The sequence below is a fragment of the Lynx rufus genome, unplaced genomic scaffold (assembly GCF_022079265.1).
Source record: "Lynx rufus isolate CCGP_SWC_20201006 ecotype Redwood Valley unplaced genomic scaffold, mLynRuf1.p SCAF_4, whole genome shotgun sequence".
NCBI classification, from domain to species: Eukaryota; Metazoa; Chordata; class Mammalia; order Carnivora; family Felidae; genus Lynx; species Lynx rufus.
Window position 1 is genome coordinate 151,292,406 of NW_025814856.1, and position 21,684 is coordinate 151,314,089.

Consider the following 21,684-nt stretch of genomic DNA (forward strand, 5'->3'; position numbering starts at 1 on the left):
CTGAAATATTTAGTCCTTTTATATTTAATGTGATATTTTCTCATTCAAATAGTATCTTAGTTATGTGCTGCCTGTTCGATGCACTGTTTCTCTCTTGCCTTTATGCCAGGGCTACTTCTGCTTCAGAGCATACAGTGATCTACAAGAGGCAGCTAAAAGGCTGAGGTAGACTTTTGGCAATCCAGTGGGGCCAAAAGAAAAAAAGAATATTCTGTCAAAGATGAGGACTTGTGAAACTACTTCCCACTTATGGGTCTACAGAGAGCTGCCTCCTGAAAGTAAGGGTGAGCTTGAAATAATCTGGTCCTTACACATTGCCACCTTCCTACTTTTGGGGAACAACTGTATTATTCTAGTGGGGAGATAAATGATAGGTGATAGATATTAAAAGTTACAAAATATTGAGTAACAACTCAAGAATTTAAGAGAAAATATCACAAGGTTCTAGGACATAACTGTCAAAGAATTGTGTAGTACATGATTGTCACTGTTTAGAGAGGGGAGAAAATATTTCAGCGTGGGGTAATAAAAGAAAAGTATTTGCCTTATATTCTTTGGTACCCCCAAAAATATACCCAGTGCACCACACATAATGGTGTTTGATAAGTGATATGGTGATTTCATGAGCAACCTAGTTTATAAACTCTCTTCTGGATGTACTGCTGTCAAGTTTTAGACTTGACAAGTTTTAGAGTTTTTAGACTTCTGAGAGGTTTATTTGTTTAATAACATTTTTGTTTCCAGATTTATAATTACTTTGTCATCTCAGCCCTGCGTTTCAGCTCCATGAAGATGGCTGGCCTCTTGCTTAACTCAATGCGGATTTAATAGCAGAGTTTTACCAAGACATGCTTTTAGTGATGTTGGCTTTTGCTACGTTGAAATATGATTACCCAAAACTGTCTCATTAAAATATGTTGTAGAAGGCCCAACTGGTCAATTCTGGCTGGATAAAGAAGATTCATTCAATAAACTCATATGGAATGTACTAAGATAAAAATTATGTGAAAGAACTATAGTCATACAGAACACAAGATTAATTTCTTAGCTAGTTTTTAGCCTTACCTAGCATTCTTCCACACAAACCTACTTTTCTTAGAACAAATACTGTCTTTTGTACATCTGGTGCCTGCCAAGTGTAGCATCACAGGTGCTTTGAGTTTTTCAAATGATAGAAATCAGCTGTCCTAAGTGCACTGGGGTTTCTAAATCCTTGGTAAACATCAGAATCAATGGTAGAAATCATGGAAATATGTAGTTTCCAGTCCCAGGAGATTCTTATTTAGTAGGTCTAGAGCTGAGTTGTAGAATACTGCTTTGCTATTCAAATACCTATTTGTAAAATGCAGATTCTGATACAATAGGAGTGGGGAGGGCCTGAGATTCTGCATTTCTAATAGGTTCCCAGGTGATGCTGCAGTGGCTTGGCTGCTGCATTGGGGAACACATTTCAAGTAGCAAGGTCTCTCACCCTAGGCTCTGTGTGGGAATGTGTGCTCCGAAGATTCTCACTAAAAACAACAGAATCAGATCACTTGCTATGATATAACACTTTATGTATGAACTGTCAATCCTTACATCAACCTTAGAACATAGGTGCCATTTATTATCTCCATTCTATAAGGAAACTGAGACCCAGAGAGATTAATAACTTACCCACGGCCATATGGCTAAGTATTCTGGTTCCAGAGTCCACACTCTTAACCCCCTATGCTAGTTTTTCTCAAACTTCAGGGTGCATCAGGGTCATCTGGACGGCTTGTTAGAGCACAGATTGCACCACCTCAGAGTTTCTGATTCAGGTGTGAGGATTGGCATTTCTGACAAATTCTCACATGATGCTAATGCTGCTCAGGTCCCAAGGATCGCACTGAAAACCAACCCTCTTTGCCAGACTGATTCCAATTTTCCCAAGAATACATCTTGGAAACTGACATCCCTCATGCCCATCAGGCCTGTGTTTTCCAATTACTTGCTGAATATTTTTACCCAAATCTCTCCAGAAGATGCTCTGTACATTCTGATCTGTGTTCTCATATTGTCCCTTATCTAACATATCAGCCTTATTTCTTTCCCTTTGCAAGTTCACTGAAACCAAGCTTGAGTCCACTTCATCTGAAAAACTTACCCTATGACCTCAGCACACCCACTGTTATCTGAACCTTTATTCTGGTTAGCTATTTAATACCCCCTGTAGAGCGCCTGCCTTGTGAACATTAGGCACTGGACTAGACAATCAGAATGCAAAGGGGAAGCTCAGACCTTCCCTTCTAAAGGCTCAGAAACTGTTAGAGAAAGCTACGTGTTGACATTACTGTTTGGTGAGTCCTAAGCAGAGATTTATACCAAGTGTTATAGTCATACAGCAGAAGAATCCTCAACTCAAGATGGATCCTGCTGGCTCAACCAGAGCGTATTTTCCTCATTGACAATCACCAGATCTTACAGCACCCTTAGTTCTTAGCACTACACCTTTCACATGCTAAACACTCAGCAAAATTTTTATACATATTCATTGAAGACCTACAAATGTTAGTCAACATTAGGCACTAGACATACAAAGATAACTAAAGGCCTAGCCCCTGCCCTTAAGGGGCTTTGATATTAAGTAGTAGGAAACAGAAATGAATAGGTAAAATGCAATAATGTGTTGACGTTATGACAGGGGTAGGTTAAGACAGAGGCCCAGAGGACAGAGTTGTCTAAAAGAAACTCAAAAGGGTACTTCTGGGACAAAGGTGGCCAGCTGCTCCTAAGAAGGCTAACTGGGTAACATTAACATGCTTCAGTTCAAGCTCTGCTATTAAGCTTTACAGCCTGAAAAAACGATTTGGTCAGCATCCAGAGAAGGAATCTATTTCTCTTCTTTTATGGCTGTACCAGTAAATTAGCCAAGCTCAGAAACCCAGTATACTATATAAAGTCAGAATGGCAGTGCACTCGTTTGCAATGAGAAATTGCCTTTATGGGAACCCTAGGCTCCTGTGACCAGCATTATTTTTCTGTGAGCTGAGGTGCTATTTCCAAGGGAGGGGGCTTCCAGGAGAATCACTAAAGACTAGACGTGTCTGACTGAAGGGGAGGCTGGCATTTTGCTTCCTGTTGGATGGCTGCCTAGCCAGGAGTTGGCTAATTTGTCTCTATGCTACCTGAGCTCACAGAACAGGGAATTGAAAAGAACCGGCTAGATAGGACAGCACTGTGCCAGTGTACAGAAGACGGATAGGTCCCGTATGTGCCCACCAGTCCTAGAGCTGCTTGTGAAGATGACACTGGGTCAGTGGTGACACTCTTTCATCATGTAGGGATCATCACAACAAGGCAAGTAGATGCCCAAGTATCAGAGTGATATGGTATCATTGTCACCAACTGGAGGTCCATTGGTCAAATGATAATGACAGCTAACATTTATTGGGTCCTTACCATGTTCCAGGTACTTTCTAAACACTTTACATGTTATTCACTCATCTAAGCCTCACAACAACCCTACAGGATAGGCGCTACAGATCTCTCTTGACTTATGATAGGGTTACATCCCAACAAACCCACCATAAGTTGAAAATATCCTAGGTTGAAAATGCATTTAACACACCTAACCCGTCAAACATCATTGCTTAGACTAGCCTACCTTAAACATGTATAAGTCTACATTTATATCAGCCTACAGCTGGGCAAATTATGTAACACAAAGCCTATTTGATAACAAAGCATTGGATATCTCTTGTGATTTACTGACTATTGTACTGAAAGTGAAAAACAGGATGGTTGAATGGGGACAGAATGGTTGTAAGTATATTGATTGTTGATCCTCATGACTTTGTGGCTGACTGAGAGCTGTGGCTCCCTGCCACTGCCCAGCATCATGAGAGAGGACCATCCTGCATATGGCTAACCCAGGAAAAGATTCAAATTCAAAATTCCAGGTATGGTTTCTCCTGAAATCATATTGCTTTCATACCATTGTAAAATTGAAAAATCATAAGGTGAACCATCGTAGGTAGGGGACTTTCTGTACTTTATTATCCTCACCCTACATGAAAATAAATTGAGGCACAGAGAAGGTAAAGAATTTGCTCAAGATCATATAGCTATTAAGTGGCAGAATATTTGACCCCAGGCAGTTGGCTCCTGAGCCCACGCGCCTAATCTCTATTCCCCACCTTCTCTCACAAGAGATTGTTACTGCCTTGGAGTGTGCCTTGAAGAAAGCCTCTCGTTAGGGGGCACGTCAGAGTCACCAACCTCATGGGGCCCACAAAGAGCAAGAACAGCACTTGAGACCAACTGTGTAGACTGCAATTGGGCCCAGTTAGAGACATTTGCCCTCTCCCTCCCCAGCCCCTGCTCATCCTAACACAAGGACCTGGCACGTGGAAGGAAGCCAGGATGAATGTAAATAGGAAAACACCAACTCATTCCCACTTCCCAAGACATCAGAGGTAGGGATAGATCTAGGCTGCCAGGGCTTGGGGGCGGGGGGAGGGGGAGGAGGAGGAAGATTTGATTCCAGTTTGAAACTGACATTTAAAACGTGCTTAACACTAAATGTCAGAATAAAAATCTTAAATAGAAAAATGAAACTGTTTTAGTAGCTGAAAGTGGCTAGCAAGTTTTGGACTGTGGCAACACATCCTCCGTGGAAAACGGGATTTCTCCACTGCACAGTTCAGAGGCAGTTATCGGTGGGGGTGGGGGTGGGGAACCATTTCATGGTTTTGTCCTGAGACTTCACACTCAGCATGGGAACCATTCCTTCTCTTTTGAGGTGATTCATCCTATCCATGATTTGTTGAGCAGGCAGGGGGCATTCTTACTTACTAGCCTCATTTCCAAGTGTTTAGGAGAATAATGCTTCACTATAGTCTCCAGATTTAGACACATTATACAAACTAATAATACAAACTAACTGAACCAATGATAGATTAGGAAGGACTTCACTATGGGGATGACACTTGAGCTGAGTCTTGGTTAGTTAATTGCCTGGGATGGATCTCAAGGTTTGAGCTTGGAAACAGTTTGAGAAGTCTGGCCCTATAGCAGGACATTCTAAACCCAGATCATCTGAGGAAAGCCAAGATGGGTACTTGAGCACCCCAGGGCTCTCAGGACTTAGTATGGCTTCCTCAGCCAAACTGTGACAAGACCTTTATAGCCATATAACCGATAACTTCTGTGATGTCACAAATAACTCCTGATTGCCCTAGTCACTGCATTTAAGTCTCTGCTCAACAAATTCAAAGTGATAAACTTACACAAAATAAGTTACAGTCCTAACACAACTTACATTTGGGCATGTTGCTAAAGAGAATTTTCCTCCAGATTCCCACACTAGTAATTGTGCTCTTTATTGTTTTAGTTTTTCTTTTCCTCTTTTCTTGCTCTTGTTATAGTGCCTTTTATACTGCAGGCTTAGAGTAGATAAATTCACCAGAAAACAGGAGGAGGGGAAGTTGGTGCAGGAGTAAAGTTGCCTTGCCAAGAAGCCAAAGTTGTCTATATAAGGAGTCCGTCCTGTGAGCTTCTCAAGATAAGATTATAGGAAACGGGAACAAAATTTCAGACTGACAGAACGTCCTTAGTAGAAGCTCACTCCAGGCCTTACTTTCATTCTACTTAAGGAATTTCACTGTATACTACCATCTGAAATAAAGTAAAAAAAAAAAAAAAAAAAAAAAGTTAAAAAGAAGCAGGTAGTTAAAACCATTTAAAATTTACTTAAGAAACCCTAATGAAACCTCTTTCCTGATAATGATACTGGCTCCAGCTAGGTTTCACCTCAACAGGACTGCCTAGTGTAATTCTTAACCCTGTCTTGTCTCAGAGCCTTTGTCCTTGCCACTTTCCCTACCTGGCAAGGTCTTCTCTGGACATCAGTACGGCTCATCCCTCTGCTTTTGGTCTCTGCTCAAATGACTCCTGGTTACAGAAGCTTCCTGGACACCCTATCGAAAGAGCTACCCTAGGACACCTGGCTGGCTCAGAGCATGTGACTCTTGATCTCATGGTCCTGAGTTTGAGCCCCATGTTGAGTGTGGAGTTTATGAGAGAGAGAGAGAGAGAGAGAGAGAGAGAGAGCTACCCCTACCAAGGCCCACCCACCCAGAGTACTTCCAATGCTCTTTATTTTTCCCTGCTTTATTTCTCTCCATAGCAGTTATCATCACCTGAGGGAGTGTTTTTAATTGGTTTGCCTGTCTTCTCCCATAACCTCCATGAGGAATGTCTGTTTGGTTTCCTGCAACAGCCTTACACAGCAACAATCTCTGACTAGTAGGGGGATTTCAATAAAAATTAGTTGAATGAATGAAAGAATAAATGATTATGGTTTTCAAAGTTTTTTAAATTCCTCAACATTTATTTACGTACTAAAATAATGTTCATCTATAGGATTACTTGAAATATGATCATGTAAATATTTGGACTAAAAATCATGAGACTTAAGTCGCTGCTCTGCCTTTAATTTCCTGTGTCCCCTGGTTAGACCATTTCTTGGGGCTTCTTCACCTTGTTTATCTGACATTCAATGGCTTGCAACCATGACTCTAAAGTCCAACAGAAAAAGAGTCCGTATTTAAATATTCTTTGCGCAGATCACCTTTAGTTACATACGTACGGCGTAAAACAAGGTGCAACAAGGCACCTGATGGGGTTCAGGGCAAGCATCACCACCTGCATGCCACTTGGCCTGCAGATTATTTTGAGCTGAAGACAGTGTAGGCCCAAAGGCTCAGGAGCAGCTTTTTATAGAGTGCCCGGTCCAGGAAAACAGCCATCACCAGAGATAACTGCAGAAAGTATGCGCTAGGGGTAGTAAGTTGGAGGGAGCTTGGCAGGGCATGTTCAATTCCTCTCTGTGTCCCATTGTCTCTGCGTGGCAAAGGCAGGTAAACATTTGTTTACCGAACATTTGCTCTTCCCTTCTTCCTATGAATTGTCTTCCTGCCCTTTGACGCCCCAGACTCCACTCTCTCCTTAGTTCAGGATGGCATATGAGCCTCAGGTGCCCATCTTGGAGCCTCTCGTGCCAATGTAAGGTGCCCATGTGGAAGAAATTAAACTTATTTTTCTCGTATTAATATACCAGCCAAAAGAATTTAAAAAGAGTAAAAATGTTTCCAAACATCTTAAGACTTTTTTTCAGCTACACTGGGACAACGGTTTAGACCAGGGGGAAATCAAGGTGATTTCAGGAATAACGTCTACAAGTCTCTTATGGACCAGGGTGTCTAAGTCTGTTATGGAAAGACCCCATTTAATTAGAAAAGACCATGCACGTAAAGTGATGTGCGTAGCGCCTCAGAAGGTCCGAAGTGCTCGATGTGTTTGCTAACAATTATGATACTTAAAGAATCTCTGAGCTGGGAAGAATTTAGAGTTCACCCTAGTAGATCTATCACTCCTCTACCAAGTATTTAGAGAGAAGTCTCGTTTCCTGAATAAAGATTACTAGTCACACAATCGCGCAGAATGCAGTTCTGTGTGGGTGCAAATAAAGACTAACAAGGCTCAAGTCTTAACCAATACGTTCTACGGCCTCCTTGGCTAAAGGACAATCGACGCGGAGAAGCGAAGGGACAAATCGCTGCCGGCTCCTCTCCTCTCCTAAGTCCCCCCCTCCCAGGTACGGCGCTCCACGCTAGCGCACTTGGGGACTCTCTCCGCCCCCCTCTCCTCGGCCCCTAGTTCCCGTCATCCTCTGGGCTCTCCCCTTCCTCTGGCCGAAATCCCGCGTGGGCTCTTCTTGGCGCTGGTCGCTAGGTGATTCCCGAGGGCGCTCGGAAGTCTCGCGAGGGTGGTCCCGTTGCTCAGGAAACGGAGGGCTTCGCCTCTCGGTGAAGGGCGTGGCTGGAGCTGTTGAACTGTCCCCGCGTTCCTTCCAGACGCTGGACCCTAGGTGTCTCCGGCGGAACGGCTGCGCCCCGCAGGGACGGGACGACTGGCCTGGGCGGAGGACACGGGGCGGGGGCGAGGGCCCGGCCGAGGCGGCCCAGAAGGAAGAGACTTCGCAGACGGGCCGCCCCCTGCGGGAAGTGAGCGCGCGTGGAAAGACCGCGCGTCCCAGAAAATGAGCTCCTCCCCACACTGCCTGGTCCAGAAGTGAGCGTGGGAGGCACCCCTTGCAGACACAACTTGGGGCTTAAAAGTCCTTCCCACTGAGAAAGTCACCGTGCCTGTCCGCAGACCCGCCCTGCGTGGCTGGGCGTGGAAACGCCTGCCTTTGCCTCGTCTGCTTCAGCCGTGGAAGACACACAGGAAGCTCCCATTAGATAATCTGTGTGTGTGTGTGGCTTTCCTGAAGTTCAGGTTTCACTGCTCAGGTCAGCACGTTGGTGTGCCTCCTATGTTCATGTTAGGAAATAGAGCCAGGATTTATGCCACGTTTTCCAAATTTGGAATTGTGACGATCCCCCAGGCTGAAACTTCAGTCTCTTAATACTGGAGGTGTCATCTCTATTGCATGAGTTATTTGCTCTCTGTAGAGAGAGGAGCATAAACCAATAGATTCGAAATTGGTAAATTCCTTTGGTCTCAAAAAGAATAGAGTCTGGCAAGGAATTTGGTATTCCGTTGTCTTAACCACTTGGGAGGATGTTTGCATGGAAGTAGTCACCGCCAATACAACCTTCGGATAGCTATTGAGATTTAAGTAAGAATAATTGAATATTAGAAGAGACAGTATCTTACAGAATAGTAACCAAAATCTAAGGAGAAAAGTCTGTTGTAGTCATTTGAACTTTTGGTCAATTGAAAACTAAAGCAGAAAAAAAAGATTTTTTTTAAGCTATGCTGTTAGATATCATTGCCTGAGTGACTATAATTTTACTTTGACCCATGATCTTTGTATTTTTTTATTTTTACTTTATTTATTTATTTATTTTTGATCCATGATCTTTTTAAATGCCTCAGGATCATTCCGAACTTCCTATGCTGTGTGGTATTGGGAATACAGGATGTGAATGATTTGGCTGTGTAGCCTGGAAATTTCTTTTTCCAATACATTATTTACTTGATTAGCCTTTCCTTGTGATTTTTGCCTCTTTTTCATGGAAATGGAAAATGTCTTCAGTTTTTTGAAATTGAACGTCTAATTAGCTGTGTCCTAATATAGCTTTTAGAGAAGCCTGTTGTCACTATTAATAAAATACAATTGAATAAAAGGTTGGGGTACTCATTTAATGTAATAAACACCTTCAACTTAAACAGAAAACTGTCAAATAAGTTCCCTAGAAATTGTTTTACAGACTACCTACATGATAAAAGAAATTTCAAGCCAGATATTGCCAGAAATGTCAGAAGATTCAGAAAAGGAAGACTATTCAGACAGAACGATCAGTGATGAAGATGAATCAGTATGTTTTTCTCAACTTCATTCCACTTAATTTCAGATAAACCGTATGTTATAAAATATAAATTTCCCGGTAAAAATATTACAAAATCAGTTGGATGTGAAAATCAATTCGATGTTAAATCACTTGTCACTGAAGTTCAAAAATAATTTGAAAGCCAAGATGTTGCTGTGTGCAGTATGCCCTGTCTAGAAAGAGAGCCTGGATTGGTATTGTTGTTTAGAAAATATTTTGGCTAAGATTCTTCTCAGTTTTACTTAAAAGTGTGTATAAAATCATTACTAAGGTTTTATTTTTATAATTCTTCTTCACTTACGTCTGTGTTACATCATAATATGTATCATAATACTGCAGCCTTCTATGTTCTAAATCTACTGTTTGTCACCATAATAGGTTTAATGTGGCTCTGATGTAACAAAGGGACACGGAAGAAGAAAAAGGGAAAAACAAAGCACAGTATTTCAAAAGAGTTTGCCTGGTTCTAGTACATATTTCTGAGAGATATCCTTCACATTTTAGTAAAATATAAATTACCATGTATCTAAGTTAAGGTCCCAAAATAAGCTCCCTATTAACCCTCTCAGTCTATGGCTTTTGTACTTCTTTTCTTTTAATTTTATTCGTAGTTTAAATTGGGTTGCCAAGTTTACCAAGAATCTTTAAACTTTATTCCCTCCCTGCAATCATTAATCTGACCTTACCCAATGAAAGAAGGAGGATGAAAGATAAAGGCTGGAAGGTTTGAGGATATTTGAAGTGTTTGGCACTTTGAGACTGGTAGTCCCTAATAATCCTTTAATTTTTTTCATTTATTAAAGATTAAAAAGAGGCACTCAATTCTCACTACTAAAATAGATGTAAAAATTTTCTGGATTTGGAAGCTGTTGGTTTTTAAAAAAATATTTTAAAAGAATATTTTAAAACTCTTTTTGTTTTAGGATGAGGATAACTTCATGAAATTTGTAAGCGAAGATATCCACCAGTGTGCACTTTTAACAGGTTTGAACTTATCCATATTTTCTTCCTTCCCTTTATGATAAAACCTTGAGTGAATAAATAGCAAATGAAAAATTCACTCAAGGTCCATGAAAAATAAGAAAATGAAGAAACTAGAAAAAAAGATTGAATAATATAGGAATGTATTCTGATACTGGATAAGGATAGAAAATGTATCCACTCTTATAAGAATCTTTTGGAGCTCAAACTGTGAAGGTTTTAGGTAAACCCGATATTGAATGAAACTGAATAAAAGTGGTCATTACTTTATGAAGGACTACGCTTAACATAAAGATTTACATAGGCATTTCTTTAAATAATTAGCTCTTAAATTTACAGTATGACTCGAGTTACAGTACACAGTGTTTTTAAAGTACATTTTTATTTTTTTTAATGTTTATTTTTTTTTATCTTTTAAATTTTTTTTTTCAACGTTTATTTATTTTTGGGACAGAGAGAGACAGAGCATGAACGGGGGAGGGGCAGAGAGAGAGGGAGACACAGAATCAGAAACAGGCTCCAGGCTCTGAGCCATCAGCCCAGAGCCCAACGCGGGGCTCGAACTCACGGACCGCGAGATCGTGACCTGGCTGAAGTCAGACGCTTAACCGACTGCGCCACCCAGGCGCCCCAATGTTTATTTATTTTTGAGACACGGAGACAGAGCAGAGCGCGAGTGGGGGGAGGGGCAGAGAGAGAGGGAGACACAGAATCTGAAACAGGCTCCAGGTTCTGAGCTGTCAGCACAGAGCCTGATGTGGGGCTCGAACCCACCAACCGTGAGATCATGACCTGAGCCGAAGTCAGATGCTTAACTGACTGAGCCACCCAGGCGCCCCTATAATACATCTTTTTTTTAAATGAAGTATGCTTGTACAGAGTTTTTTTAATAAAGCCATTCACTTGCAAAAGTACATATATGTGGAATCTTTGTGTATACTTGATTTTTAAAAAATGTATACATTTAGAGTTTTAAAATAAAATATTTCTTCTAAATATCCACATATCTATCACAGATGATCTGAAATTGAAGATAAGGCCTTAATTCTTTTTTCTTCTCTCTCTCTCTCTTTCTATCGTAAAAGTCTTTCGAGATACCTACTATTCTCAGTTTGGTATGTATCCCTCTAGACCTTTTTCTTTGCACTTACACACATATATCTATGCCCATACTCATAAAATATTTGTAGTACTAGTTTATGGACATCTTGCCACCCTTTTTTGCTTTTTAAAATTTTGCCAATCTGTTGGGAAAAAAGGAGGTAACTCACTGTTCTAACCAGTGTGGTCTTTATTGCTGAAGAAATTGAGAATTATTCCATATGCTTGTCTATTTATGTTTCCTCTTATAATGAATTCCCTGTTATAGTAATCCTTTGTTAATGTTGCTTCCATGACTTAGAATTATTTTGATGTTAAGTTTATCATTATTCATTTGTGGCTCTTTATTTTAAATCTGTTTAAGCTACAGAGGCCTTCCCTACCCCAAGGTCATTATTATAATCATATAAGTTTTCTCTAAATACTTTGAATTTTGTATTTAATTTCTCTATAATTTACACTCATGAGCAGTATGAGATATTGATCTAGTTTTATTTCCTAATTCATAGCTACCTTGCCATTTTTGAGTCATACTGTAAATTAGACAAAATGTGGTCTCTTCACATAATGAAAAACTAGATGCTTAATAACTGTTGAAAAAATGGATCTAAATAACAATCCTGAGAAGTAGCAGAGAATATTATTATTCCTTATTTACATATAGTAAAATTTATGTTCCGAGAGGCTGCATTAGCCAAGAAAAATCATATAGAAACAAAGTGGTGGAATAGAACTCAGTTGGTCTGACATCTAGTCCAGCTTGATATATCTGTTATCGTACAAAAATAGCCCAAAACTAAATCTAGGTAAAAAGCCACATTTTAGAGATAGGAGAGCAAGAGGAGTCAGACAAATGGAAAACGAAATATGTGAAAGGGAGAAAACAGGAAAGTATAGCATCATAAAAGACGAGGTACATGAGGGGTGATTATCCACATCAAATTGATGCCCCACAGTTATCCCATTGAAAGAGACAGGGCCTCTGCGCTGCCTACTTGTGTTGTATTCTTTGTGAATTATGTGCTTGGGGTTGTGTCACACAGTGACCCTAGAATGAGCACTGAGAAAAATTTGTGACAGAGTTCACTAGCAACCCTTGAGAATATTCTTCCAGTAGGCGGTGAGGAATTATGATCGTGGACAAATCGTTGCCTCAGTGTGATTAAGTTTAAGAAGACTCAGCAGTAAACAGTTTGCTAGAATAACTGCGAGAAATAAATGTTTTTGGAGTAGCACGGAATTTAGCATAAAATAATAGTATCTGAGGTCAAAAACTACTTTATTGTAAAGCTCAATTGTTACAAAATTTCAATAGTAATTTTTATTTATTTATTTTTTATTTTTTAGAGAGAGAGGGAGCAAGGGATGGGCAGAGGGAGAGGGATAGAATCTTAAGCATAGGCCGACTCAGGTCTCCATCTCATAACCATGAGATCATGACCTGAGCCAAAATCATGCGTTGGAAGCTTAACCGACTGAGCCACCCAGGTGCCCCAGTAATTTTATTTTCTAAGTGCCATGAATTATAATATCCACAAATATTTATAAATTAATGGTACTGGGAGGGAAAAAGGAATGTATTAAAAAATTATAGAAATTGGGGCTTTGCTTCTTATCACTCATGATTGTGTTGAATCTTTTTTCAGCTAACTCTGTTGGTGACCCATTTTTCCCCCGGACTACCCAGATACTGTTGGAATATCAACTAGGGAGATGGGTGCCACGTCTTCGTGAACCACGAGATTTGTATGGTGTTTCTTCTTCTGGTCCACTGAGTCCAACACGGTGGCCGTACCACTGTGAGGTCATTGATGAAAAAGTCCAGCATATTGGTATGTTCCTAGATGTTTTTGGAATTCAAATATTAGCATACTTACTTTGCCAAACTTCATGAGGAGACTCATGGTGTTAGAACAGTGCGTTCCAACAGGAATATAACATAAGCTGTATGTATCATTTAAAATTTTCTAGTGGCCACATTTTAAAAAAGGAAAAAGGGGCCCCTGGGTGGCTCAGTTGGTTGAGTGTCCGACTTCAGCTCAGGTCATGATCTCATGTCTCATGGGTTCGAGCCCTACATCGGGCTCTGTGCTGACAGCTTGGAGCATGAGCCTGCTTCAGATTCTGTGTTCCCTCTTTCTCTCTCTCTGCCTTCTCCACTCGCACTCTGTCTCTGTCTCTCAAAAATAAACATAAAAGATATTTTTTTAAGGAAAATAAATAAGTGAAATTGATTTCAAAAATATATTTAATTTAGGGGCGCCTCGGCTCAGTCGATTAAGTGTCCAACTTCGGCTCAGGTCACGACCTGAGTCCATGAGTTCGAGCCCCACATCCGGCTCCGTGTTGACAGCTCAGAGCCTGGAGCTGCTTCAGATTCTGTGTCTCCCTCTCTCTTTGCCCCTCCCCTCTTGAGTGCTTTCTCTCTTTCAAAATTAACATTAAAAAAATTGTTTTAATATATATTTTATTTAAGCCAAATATATCCAAAATATTTTGCATTCTTTTTTTTTTCATATGAAATCTTCAAACTCTGGTGTGCATTTGCACTTGCATTTCAGTTTTAAGCCACATGTGCTTAAAAGAGGAACTTAAAACATGTGCCAGAGTTTTGTAATTCTCAACAATTCCAAATAGCATGACGGTTCCAGTCACATTCAAACTCTTATGTAGAGTGAGGTTGCAGACAGAGGGTATGCCAGATGGCTGTGTAATCCTGCTCTTTTTTTCTCCCTACCTCTTTCTCCTTCCCCTCCTGCCCTATCACCACACTGAGTGTCTTCCTTCTCCTGTGTGTCTTTATCCTCTTCACCTTCTGCCTTTCTCCCTTTCGCCATTGCCCTTCCTTTCTTATTTTCTATCTTTGTGCCCCTTTGTCGTTTTTCTCTCCTCTCCCACTTTCTGCTTCTTTCCTTCAATGTATGTTTTATGGACGTGAAGTGTGCATATTTCAGTGAATATTTTTATGTTTCTGTATGTGTGCATTCTCATATTTAGTTTTCATTCAGTGGCTTACAGCCTTATCTTCCCAATTCTCACACACAAATGATAGAAACATTCCTATTAGCACTTCCTCATTGCCACTGTTTTCCACTTTGTGTTAATTATAGCATATTATAATGCTATAATAATATTATTGCCATGTAGAGATATTATTAGACATTCACTGGTGAGTAAAATTAAAAACCATCTATACTTACTATAATTGTCTACACTTACTTAAATTAGATGCTACTTACACATTCTTATAAACTAACTTTTCTCTTTATATTATTTGATGGAGAAAGGGTAAAGGAGAAGTCTGTCTCCCCCTCTCTGATTGACTCTCTCTCCCTCCCTCCCTCCCATCCTCCCTCTCTCTCTCCATCTCCCTCTCTCTGTGTGTGTGTGTGTGTGTGTGTGTATATATTTACATATATATGTATATGTATATATGTGTATGTATATATATATGTATATATATGTATGTATATATGTATACACACACACACACACACACACACACACACACACACAGGCTTCAGATGACTTCTAAGTCAAAAGTTCCAGCTGAGTGTTTATGCCCCTGTGGTCATATGGTCAAGCCAGGTTGTCTGATTCTGCCAAATGAAAACCACCAGTAGATAAACTGCCCATGGTGGGTACCAGGGGAGTTTCAGACTTTAAATAGCACATTATAAATCTTAACTGTCCTTATCTTGGCCAACTGTCAAAGCTAGATGTCCATACTTCCCCGGATATAAAAATAGAGCTTTTCTGCTTTAGCTATAAATGAACTCTGTCCTACACAACTATATATCTTGAAAGTCTTTCCACATCAGCTCACATATATCAATCTTTTTTTATATAAATTGGTTTATTAGATTTAATTGGATAAACAATATTTTCTGTAACTGCTACCTTATTAATGAATTTTAGATGTTTCTAGTCTTTGGCTCTGACAAACAAAACTACATGAACATTCTTTTATATGTGTCCTATTGTGTGTGTGTGTGTGTGTGTGTGTGTGTGTGTGTAGTGTTGGAAGTAAATGCCTAGATTTCCGGTTAAAATAATACTGCCAAATTGCCCTCCAAGAGGAGCTGTAACAATTTGTATGAGCATGGTTGGGGTCTTCAAGATTACCCTCAGGTTCAATGATTATAGAAGGACTCCTAGAACTCAAAAAACTGCCATACTCATGGTTATGGTTTATTACATTGAAATGATACAGATTAAAATCAGCAAAGGTTAAAAAAATCAGCAAAGGTAAAAGGTACATAGACTAGAGTCCAGGATAGATCAGGCACAAGCTCCAGTTGTCCCCTTCTAATGGTGTCTTTTGTACAGTGTTTAATACTCCCAGCCATGTGAGATAACACATGAAGTATTGCCAATCAGGAAAGCTCATCCAAGCTTTGGTATCCAGGATTTCTATGAGGGGCTGGTCACGTCTCCATGGAGTATATGTATGGTTGGCCTTAGTTACTCAGTCTCTAACCTCTCCTGTTAAAACTGATAGCATATGGTATAAGTCCCTCTACCATAAGTCACATTAGTGTAAATTATCTGGTGTGACCCAAAGCCCCAAGTAGACGATAGACTCTTATCAAACAGGGTAGTCCAAAGTCTGAGAGGTTATCTTCTAGGAGTTTTACAAGGGTCTAACTTTTCTTTGGTATGTGCAGACTTTGGACAACCCAGGCCTTCTGAGTTAATCCTTCATTACACCGTAAGAAGGCGTGTTTTTCCATATACCCATAAACGCCGTTCAGTTCCCTGATTTTCAACAATCTGGTGTTGTTTGCTTTATATATGTTATGTTTTAATTTATATTCTTTATTTATTAGTGACATGGAATATCTTTACATATATTTATTGGCTATTTTAGTTTTTATATTTTTTTTTTGTGGTAAGAGCACTTAGCATGAGGTCTACCCTCAGCATATTTTTAAATGTGCAATACTGTATTGTTAACTATAGGCACAATGTTGTTATAAATCTTACTCATCCAGTATTATTGAAGCTTTAAATATGTTGATTAGTAGCTCCCCGTTTTTCCCTCCTGCTGGCTCCCAGCAACCACCATTCCACTTTCGGAGTTGGGACTCCGGAAATTTTAGATACTTTATGTAAGTGGAATCATGTAGTATTTGTCCTTCTGTGACTTCATTTAGCATAATGTGTCAGGGTTTATCCATGTTGTTGCATATTGAAGGATTTCATTTTTTAAGACTGAATACTGTTTCTCTGTGTGTGTGTGCGTGTGCATGTGTGTGTAGCACATTCACTTTGTATCATTTGTCCATCAATGGACATTCAGATTGTTCACACATTTTCACTAATGTGAATCGTACTGCAATGAATATGAGAGTGCTAAAGTCTCTTCAAGATCCTAATTTCAATTCTTTTGGGTAAATACCCAGTGGTTGGACTGCTGGATCATGTGGTAGTTCTGTTTTTAACTTTGGAATTTCTATACTGTTCTACACAGTGTTTGCAGCATTTTTTATTCCCACCAACAGTGTACAGGGATTCCAGTTTCTCCACTTCCTTGCCAGAACTTTTTTTTTTTATAATACCCATCATAATAGGTGTGAAATGATACCTCACTGTGGCTTTGATTTTTCATTTCCCTGAAGATCAGTTAACAATGCAATCCCTATCAAAATCCCAATGGCATTTTCATAGAAATAGAAAACAACTCTAGGGGTGCCTGGGTGGCCCAGGTGATTAAGCATCCGACTCTTGATCTCAGCTCAGGTCTTGATCTTAGGGTTGTGAGTTCAAGCCCCATGTTGGGCTCTGTGCTAGGTGTGAAGCCTACTTTAAAAAACTAAAATATAAAAGGAAGGGAGGAAGGAAGAAAACTGAATGGGAAAGGGAACAGAAGTGAAGGGGGAAGGGAAGAACTCTAAAAGTCAGATGGAATCACAAAAGACCAGATAGCCAAATCAGTCTTCAGAAAGAAGAACAAAGCTGGAGACATCACACTTTTTGATTTCAAAATGTATTACAAAGCTAGAGTAATCAAAAAAGGACAGCACTGGCATAAAGAGAGACCTAGAGGCCACTGAAACAGAACAGAGAGCCCAGAAATAATTCCATGCATATACAGTCAATGAATCTTTGAAAAGAGTACCAAGAATATACAGTGAGAAAAGGATAGCCCTTCAACAAATGTTGAGAAAATTGGATATCCACATGAAAAAGAATGAAATCGACCCTTAACATCTTACAGTATGCAAAAAAAAAAAAAACCTCACAATTTATTATGGATTAAAGACTTAAACATTAGACCTGAAACTGTAAAACTCCTAGAAGAAAATATATGGAAAAAGACCTTGCTATTGTCAATGATACCATGGATATCATGCCAAAGTACAGACAGCAAAAGCAAAAATAGGTAAGTGGGACTACATCAAACTAAAAAGCTCTGTGTGGCAAAGGGAACAATCAAAACTGAAAAAACAACCTATGGAACAGGAAAATATTTGCAAACCATATGTATGATAAAGGGTTAATCTCTAAAATACATAAGGAATTTCTACAGCTCAATAGCAAAAAAAAAAAAAAAAAAAGTAACCAGATTTAAAAACAGGCTGAGGACTTGCATAGGCATTTCTCCAAAGAAGACCCGCAATTGACCAACAGGTGTATTCATTGGCTTTTTATGTCAACTGATAAAATTCTTTGCCCATTTTGTTATTGGTCTCAAAAGTCTTTGTATACTGCTTTCTCTTAAACCCTGTCCAGCCACCGTGGAACAATCCATAGCTAGCTTGCTGGGTATGATGAGCATGAAGCAGAGATGAGCCAAGATTAGCCTACATCGTTTAGCCACCAGCCAAACCTGCAGCTTATCAAGATAAATGAGTGAACCTAACCCACCAGAAGAATCATGTAGCTGAGATAAATAAATGATTATTGTTTTGTGTCACTAAGTTTGGGGGTGGTTTCTTAAATAGTAAAAACACATATACTAGCATGGTTAGGAGTTCAGTCTCTGTAATAATAAACTATGGTCCACAGGCCAAATCTGGCCCATTATCTATTTTGAACCTTCTATTAATCATTGAAATGTGGAACATAAATTAATCTTGGAAAAGGAATATCTTTTATAACCAATACCCAAAGAATTTCTTTTAATAAAATACTATATAGTTCTGGGAGATATCAACAGATTTTCTAGTCTCAGACAAAGTTTACAGGGATAGCCAATGATATTCCATACACAGACATTAGGTTAATTCCTCCAAGAATTAAACAGGCTCCTTTTGCATTTAAGAGAGGAAAAAAATGAAATAACTTTGTAACGTCAGTAAGAAAACTCATCTTCAAACAAATTGCATGTACAAATATATAAATGAGATTACTATATTCTTTTTAAAAATTTTTTTATTTCTCTTTTGAGAGAGAGCACGAGCTCTGAGCTGTCAGCACAGAGCCCGATGTGAGGTTCAAACTCACAAACCATGAGATCATGACCCCAGCCGAAGTCAGGATGCTTAACCAACTGAGCCACCCAGGCACCCCAAGAAAAGTTATCTTCAAACAAATTGCACACACAAATATATATATGAGATTACTATATATTTTTAAGGGCAGTATATAGTGCCTTATATTTCAATATGTAAAATTCACATGTTCTTTGATTTAGCATTTCCACTGCCAGGTATAGCCCACAGGTCTTCAAACACATGAATCGAGGCATATTATAAGTAATGTAGTATAAAGAGACTGTTAGAACCAAAATGTCCATCAGTAAAGAAATGACTGTAATGTCTGTCAGTGGTCAGGTAATGGCAATCCATAATTAGGGAACTCTACACGGCTATTAAGAAATGAGGGAGATCTATATATATTAATAAAAATCGGAGAGGCTGGGTGGCTCAGTCAGTTGAGCGACCGACTTTGGCTCAGGTCATAATCTCACAGTTTGTGAGTTCGAGCCCTGCATCGGGCTCTGTGCTGACAGCTCGGAGCCTGGAGCCTGCTTCAGAGTCTGTGTCTCCCTCTCTGACCCTCCCCCGTTCATGCTCTTTCTCTCTCTCTGTCTCAAACATAAATAAACATTTAAAAATTTTTTAAAAGAAAAATCGCTAAGATATTTGGTTAGGTGGGGTGGGAAAAATTGATGATCAGTTTATACATAAAGTGATATAATATACAAGAAGAGGAATTGTAGTTGACTCCCAAGTATCCATTTCACCTCAGTTAAGTAGTATATGTCAGTTAGTCCATGACACTGTTTTCCTGAAAGCCACATTGTTCTCATTTTACAACAGTAAGGGATCCAACCTTAGGAGGACCTCAGATCTGAAATGACAAAGTAGAAAGACATAAATAAATTGTGCCTTGAATGGCCACTGAGCCACTGATTGTACCAGACCTTGAATCCTCTCTGTTTCTAGATTTCTAAATATGTAAGATAATAAATTACTGTGTAAGCCAGTTTGCCTTAAGAATTGTTGTTACTTGTAGCTGGAAGCATCTTTATGGGATAGTTGAAAAAGACAAAGCCTGAAACTAAAAACCCAAATGTTCATATTTAGATCTGTGTGATGAATTATGGATAATTCTTTTTCTTTTGGCTTAAAGTATACTTTTAAATTTTTATACAGCAAATTTGTTTAATAAAAAATACTTATCCAAAGCATCCAAATTAAGCACTTTTAGTTCAAGTTTTATTACTCCTGAGATTTTCTGTGACTCTTAGACATCTGTTTTGTAAGATCACTTCCTTCTACTACATGTCTGTCATCAAAAAGTGGGATAAACCAAAGGTGAAGGGCAGGTAAGTCGTACAGAAAAAAGAGAGAGAAAAAAAATGCAATATTCACTGTCATCTACTTAGGCTTTTAAATCAGTGCTATATGGGTGCTTCAGTCACTTAAGCGTCAGACTTCAGCTCAGGTGAAGATCTCACGGTTCGCGGGTTCAAGCCCCACATCTGGCTCTGTGCTGACAGCTAGGAGCCTGGAGCCTGCTTCAGATTCTGTGCCGCCTCCTCTCTCTCTGCCCCATTCATGCTCGCTCACTCTCAAAAATAAATAAACATAAAAAAAATGTTTTTAATAAATAAATCAGTGCTGTAAATGGTTGAATCAGTACTGGAGCTGTTAATTTTCATTGCTTTTCCTCCATAAAAAGATGATAGGTATAGTACAGATAAATGTATTCTACCGATTTGGATTTACCATCATGAAAACACTTTCTAAATTTATATTTATTGACTTTCTGAGAAACTGGTAGTCTCTTATTACCAAGAATAGTATCATTTACAGATTGGAACTTAACACAAACTAACGAAGTCAAGGAGGGAAAACACCAAGCAAATACTTTATTCTTTTTTTTAATTTTTTTTTCAACGTTTATTTATTTTTGGGACAGAGAGAGACAGAGCATGAACGGGGGAGGGGCAGAGAGAGAGGGAGACACAGAATCGGAAACAGGCTCCAGGCTCCGAGCCATCAGCCCAGAGCCCGACGCGGGGCTCGAACTCACGGACCGCGAGATCGTGACCTGGCTGAAGTCGGATGCTTAACCGACTGCGCCACCCAGGCGCCCCACCAAGCAAATACTTTAAAACAAAATATTTGCTAGTCTTACAAGTGTCACATTCTAAATTTATTTTTGCATAGAGTTTATAGCTTGAATATAAGCTCTCTTCAGACATGTCTAGGCTTGTCTGCTATCCTGGTAGTTAGGGCCTCAAGAGTCTTCTTTAACATGAGAGGTGTTTTATTTTTGTTTTTGTTTTTTTTTTTCCTTAAAATGAAATGTATGGTATAGGGCTGAGGGCATAGTGTTATCTCAGTATTAACCCTCCAAGCTAGACCTGAAGACAAAGGAGAAAGGAGCTGAAGGCCAGAGTAAAAAACTTCACAAGATGATCCAAGAGACACAATGGCACAAACAGCACTGATTTGGTGCTCATGTGACATAGTAAATGCTAACTAAGTCTCCTGGGGACATGACTTTGACCCAAGGAGAACTCAAAGCAGTGCTGTTTTGTTTTCTTTTGTTTCTTGTTTTTTGTTTTCCATTGAGTATTATGTTAGCTGTGGGTTTTTCATATATGGCATTTATTATGTTGAGGACATGTTCCCCCTAAACCTCCTTTGTGAGAGTTTTATCATGAATGGATTTTGTACTTTGTCAAATGCTTTTTCTGCATCTGTTGAAATGATCATATGGTTTTTATCCTTTCTCTTGTTGATGAGGTGTGTATCACATTGATTGTTTGGGAATATTGAAT

The 21,684-nt window shown here is 39.4% G+C and overlaps 1 protein-coding gene across 1 annotated transcript in view; it reads left to right on the forward strand.

Moving 5' to 3' along the window:
• Nucleotides 1–9,251: 9,251 nt before the first annotated feature.
• Nucleotides 9,252–21,684, forward strand: part of AGBL3 (AGBL carboxypeptidase 3) — a 70,499-nt gene continuing 58,066 nt past the window's right edge. Inside the window, exons 1-4 of the mRNA XM_047095331.1 lie at nt 9,252–9,350; nt 10,286–10,346; nt 11,429–11,458; nt 13,091–13,276. Coding sequence (XP_046951287.1) covers nt 9,252–9,350; nt 10,286–10,346; nt 11,429–11,458; nt 13,091–13,276 — 376 coding nt within the window. The remainder of the gene's footprint in view (nt 9,351–10,285; nt 10,347–11,428; nt 11,459–13,090; nt 13,277–21,684) is intronic.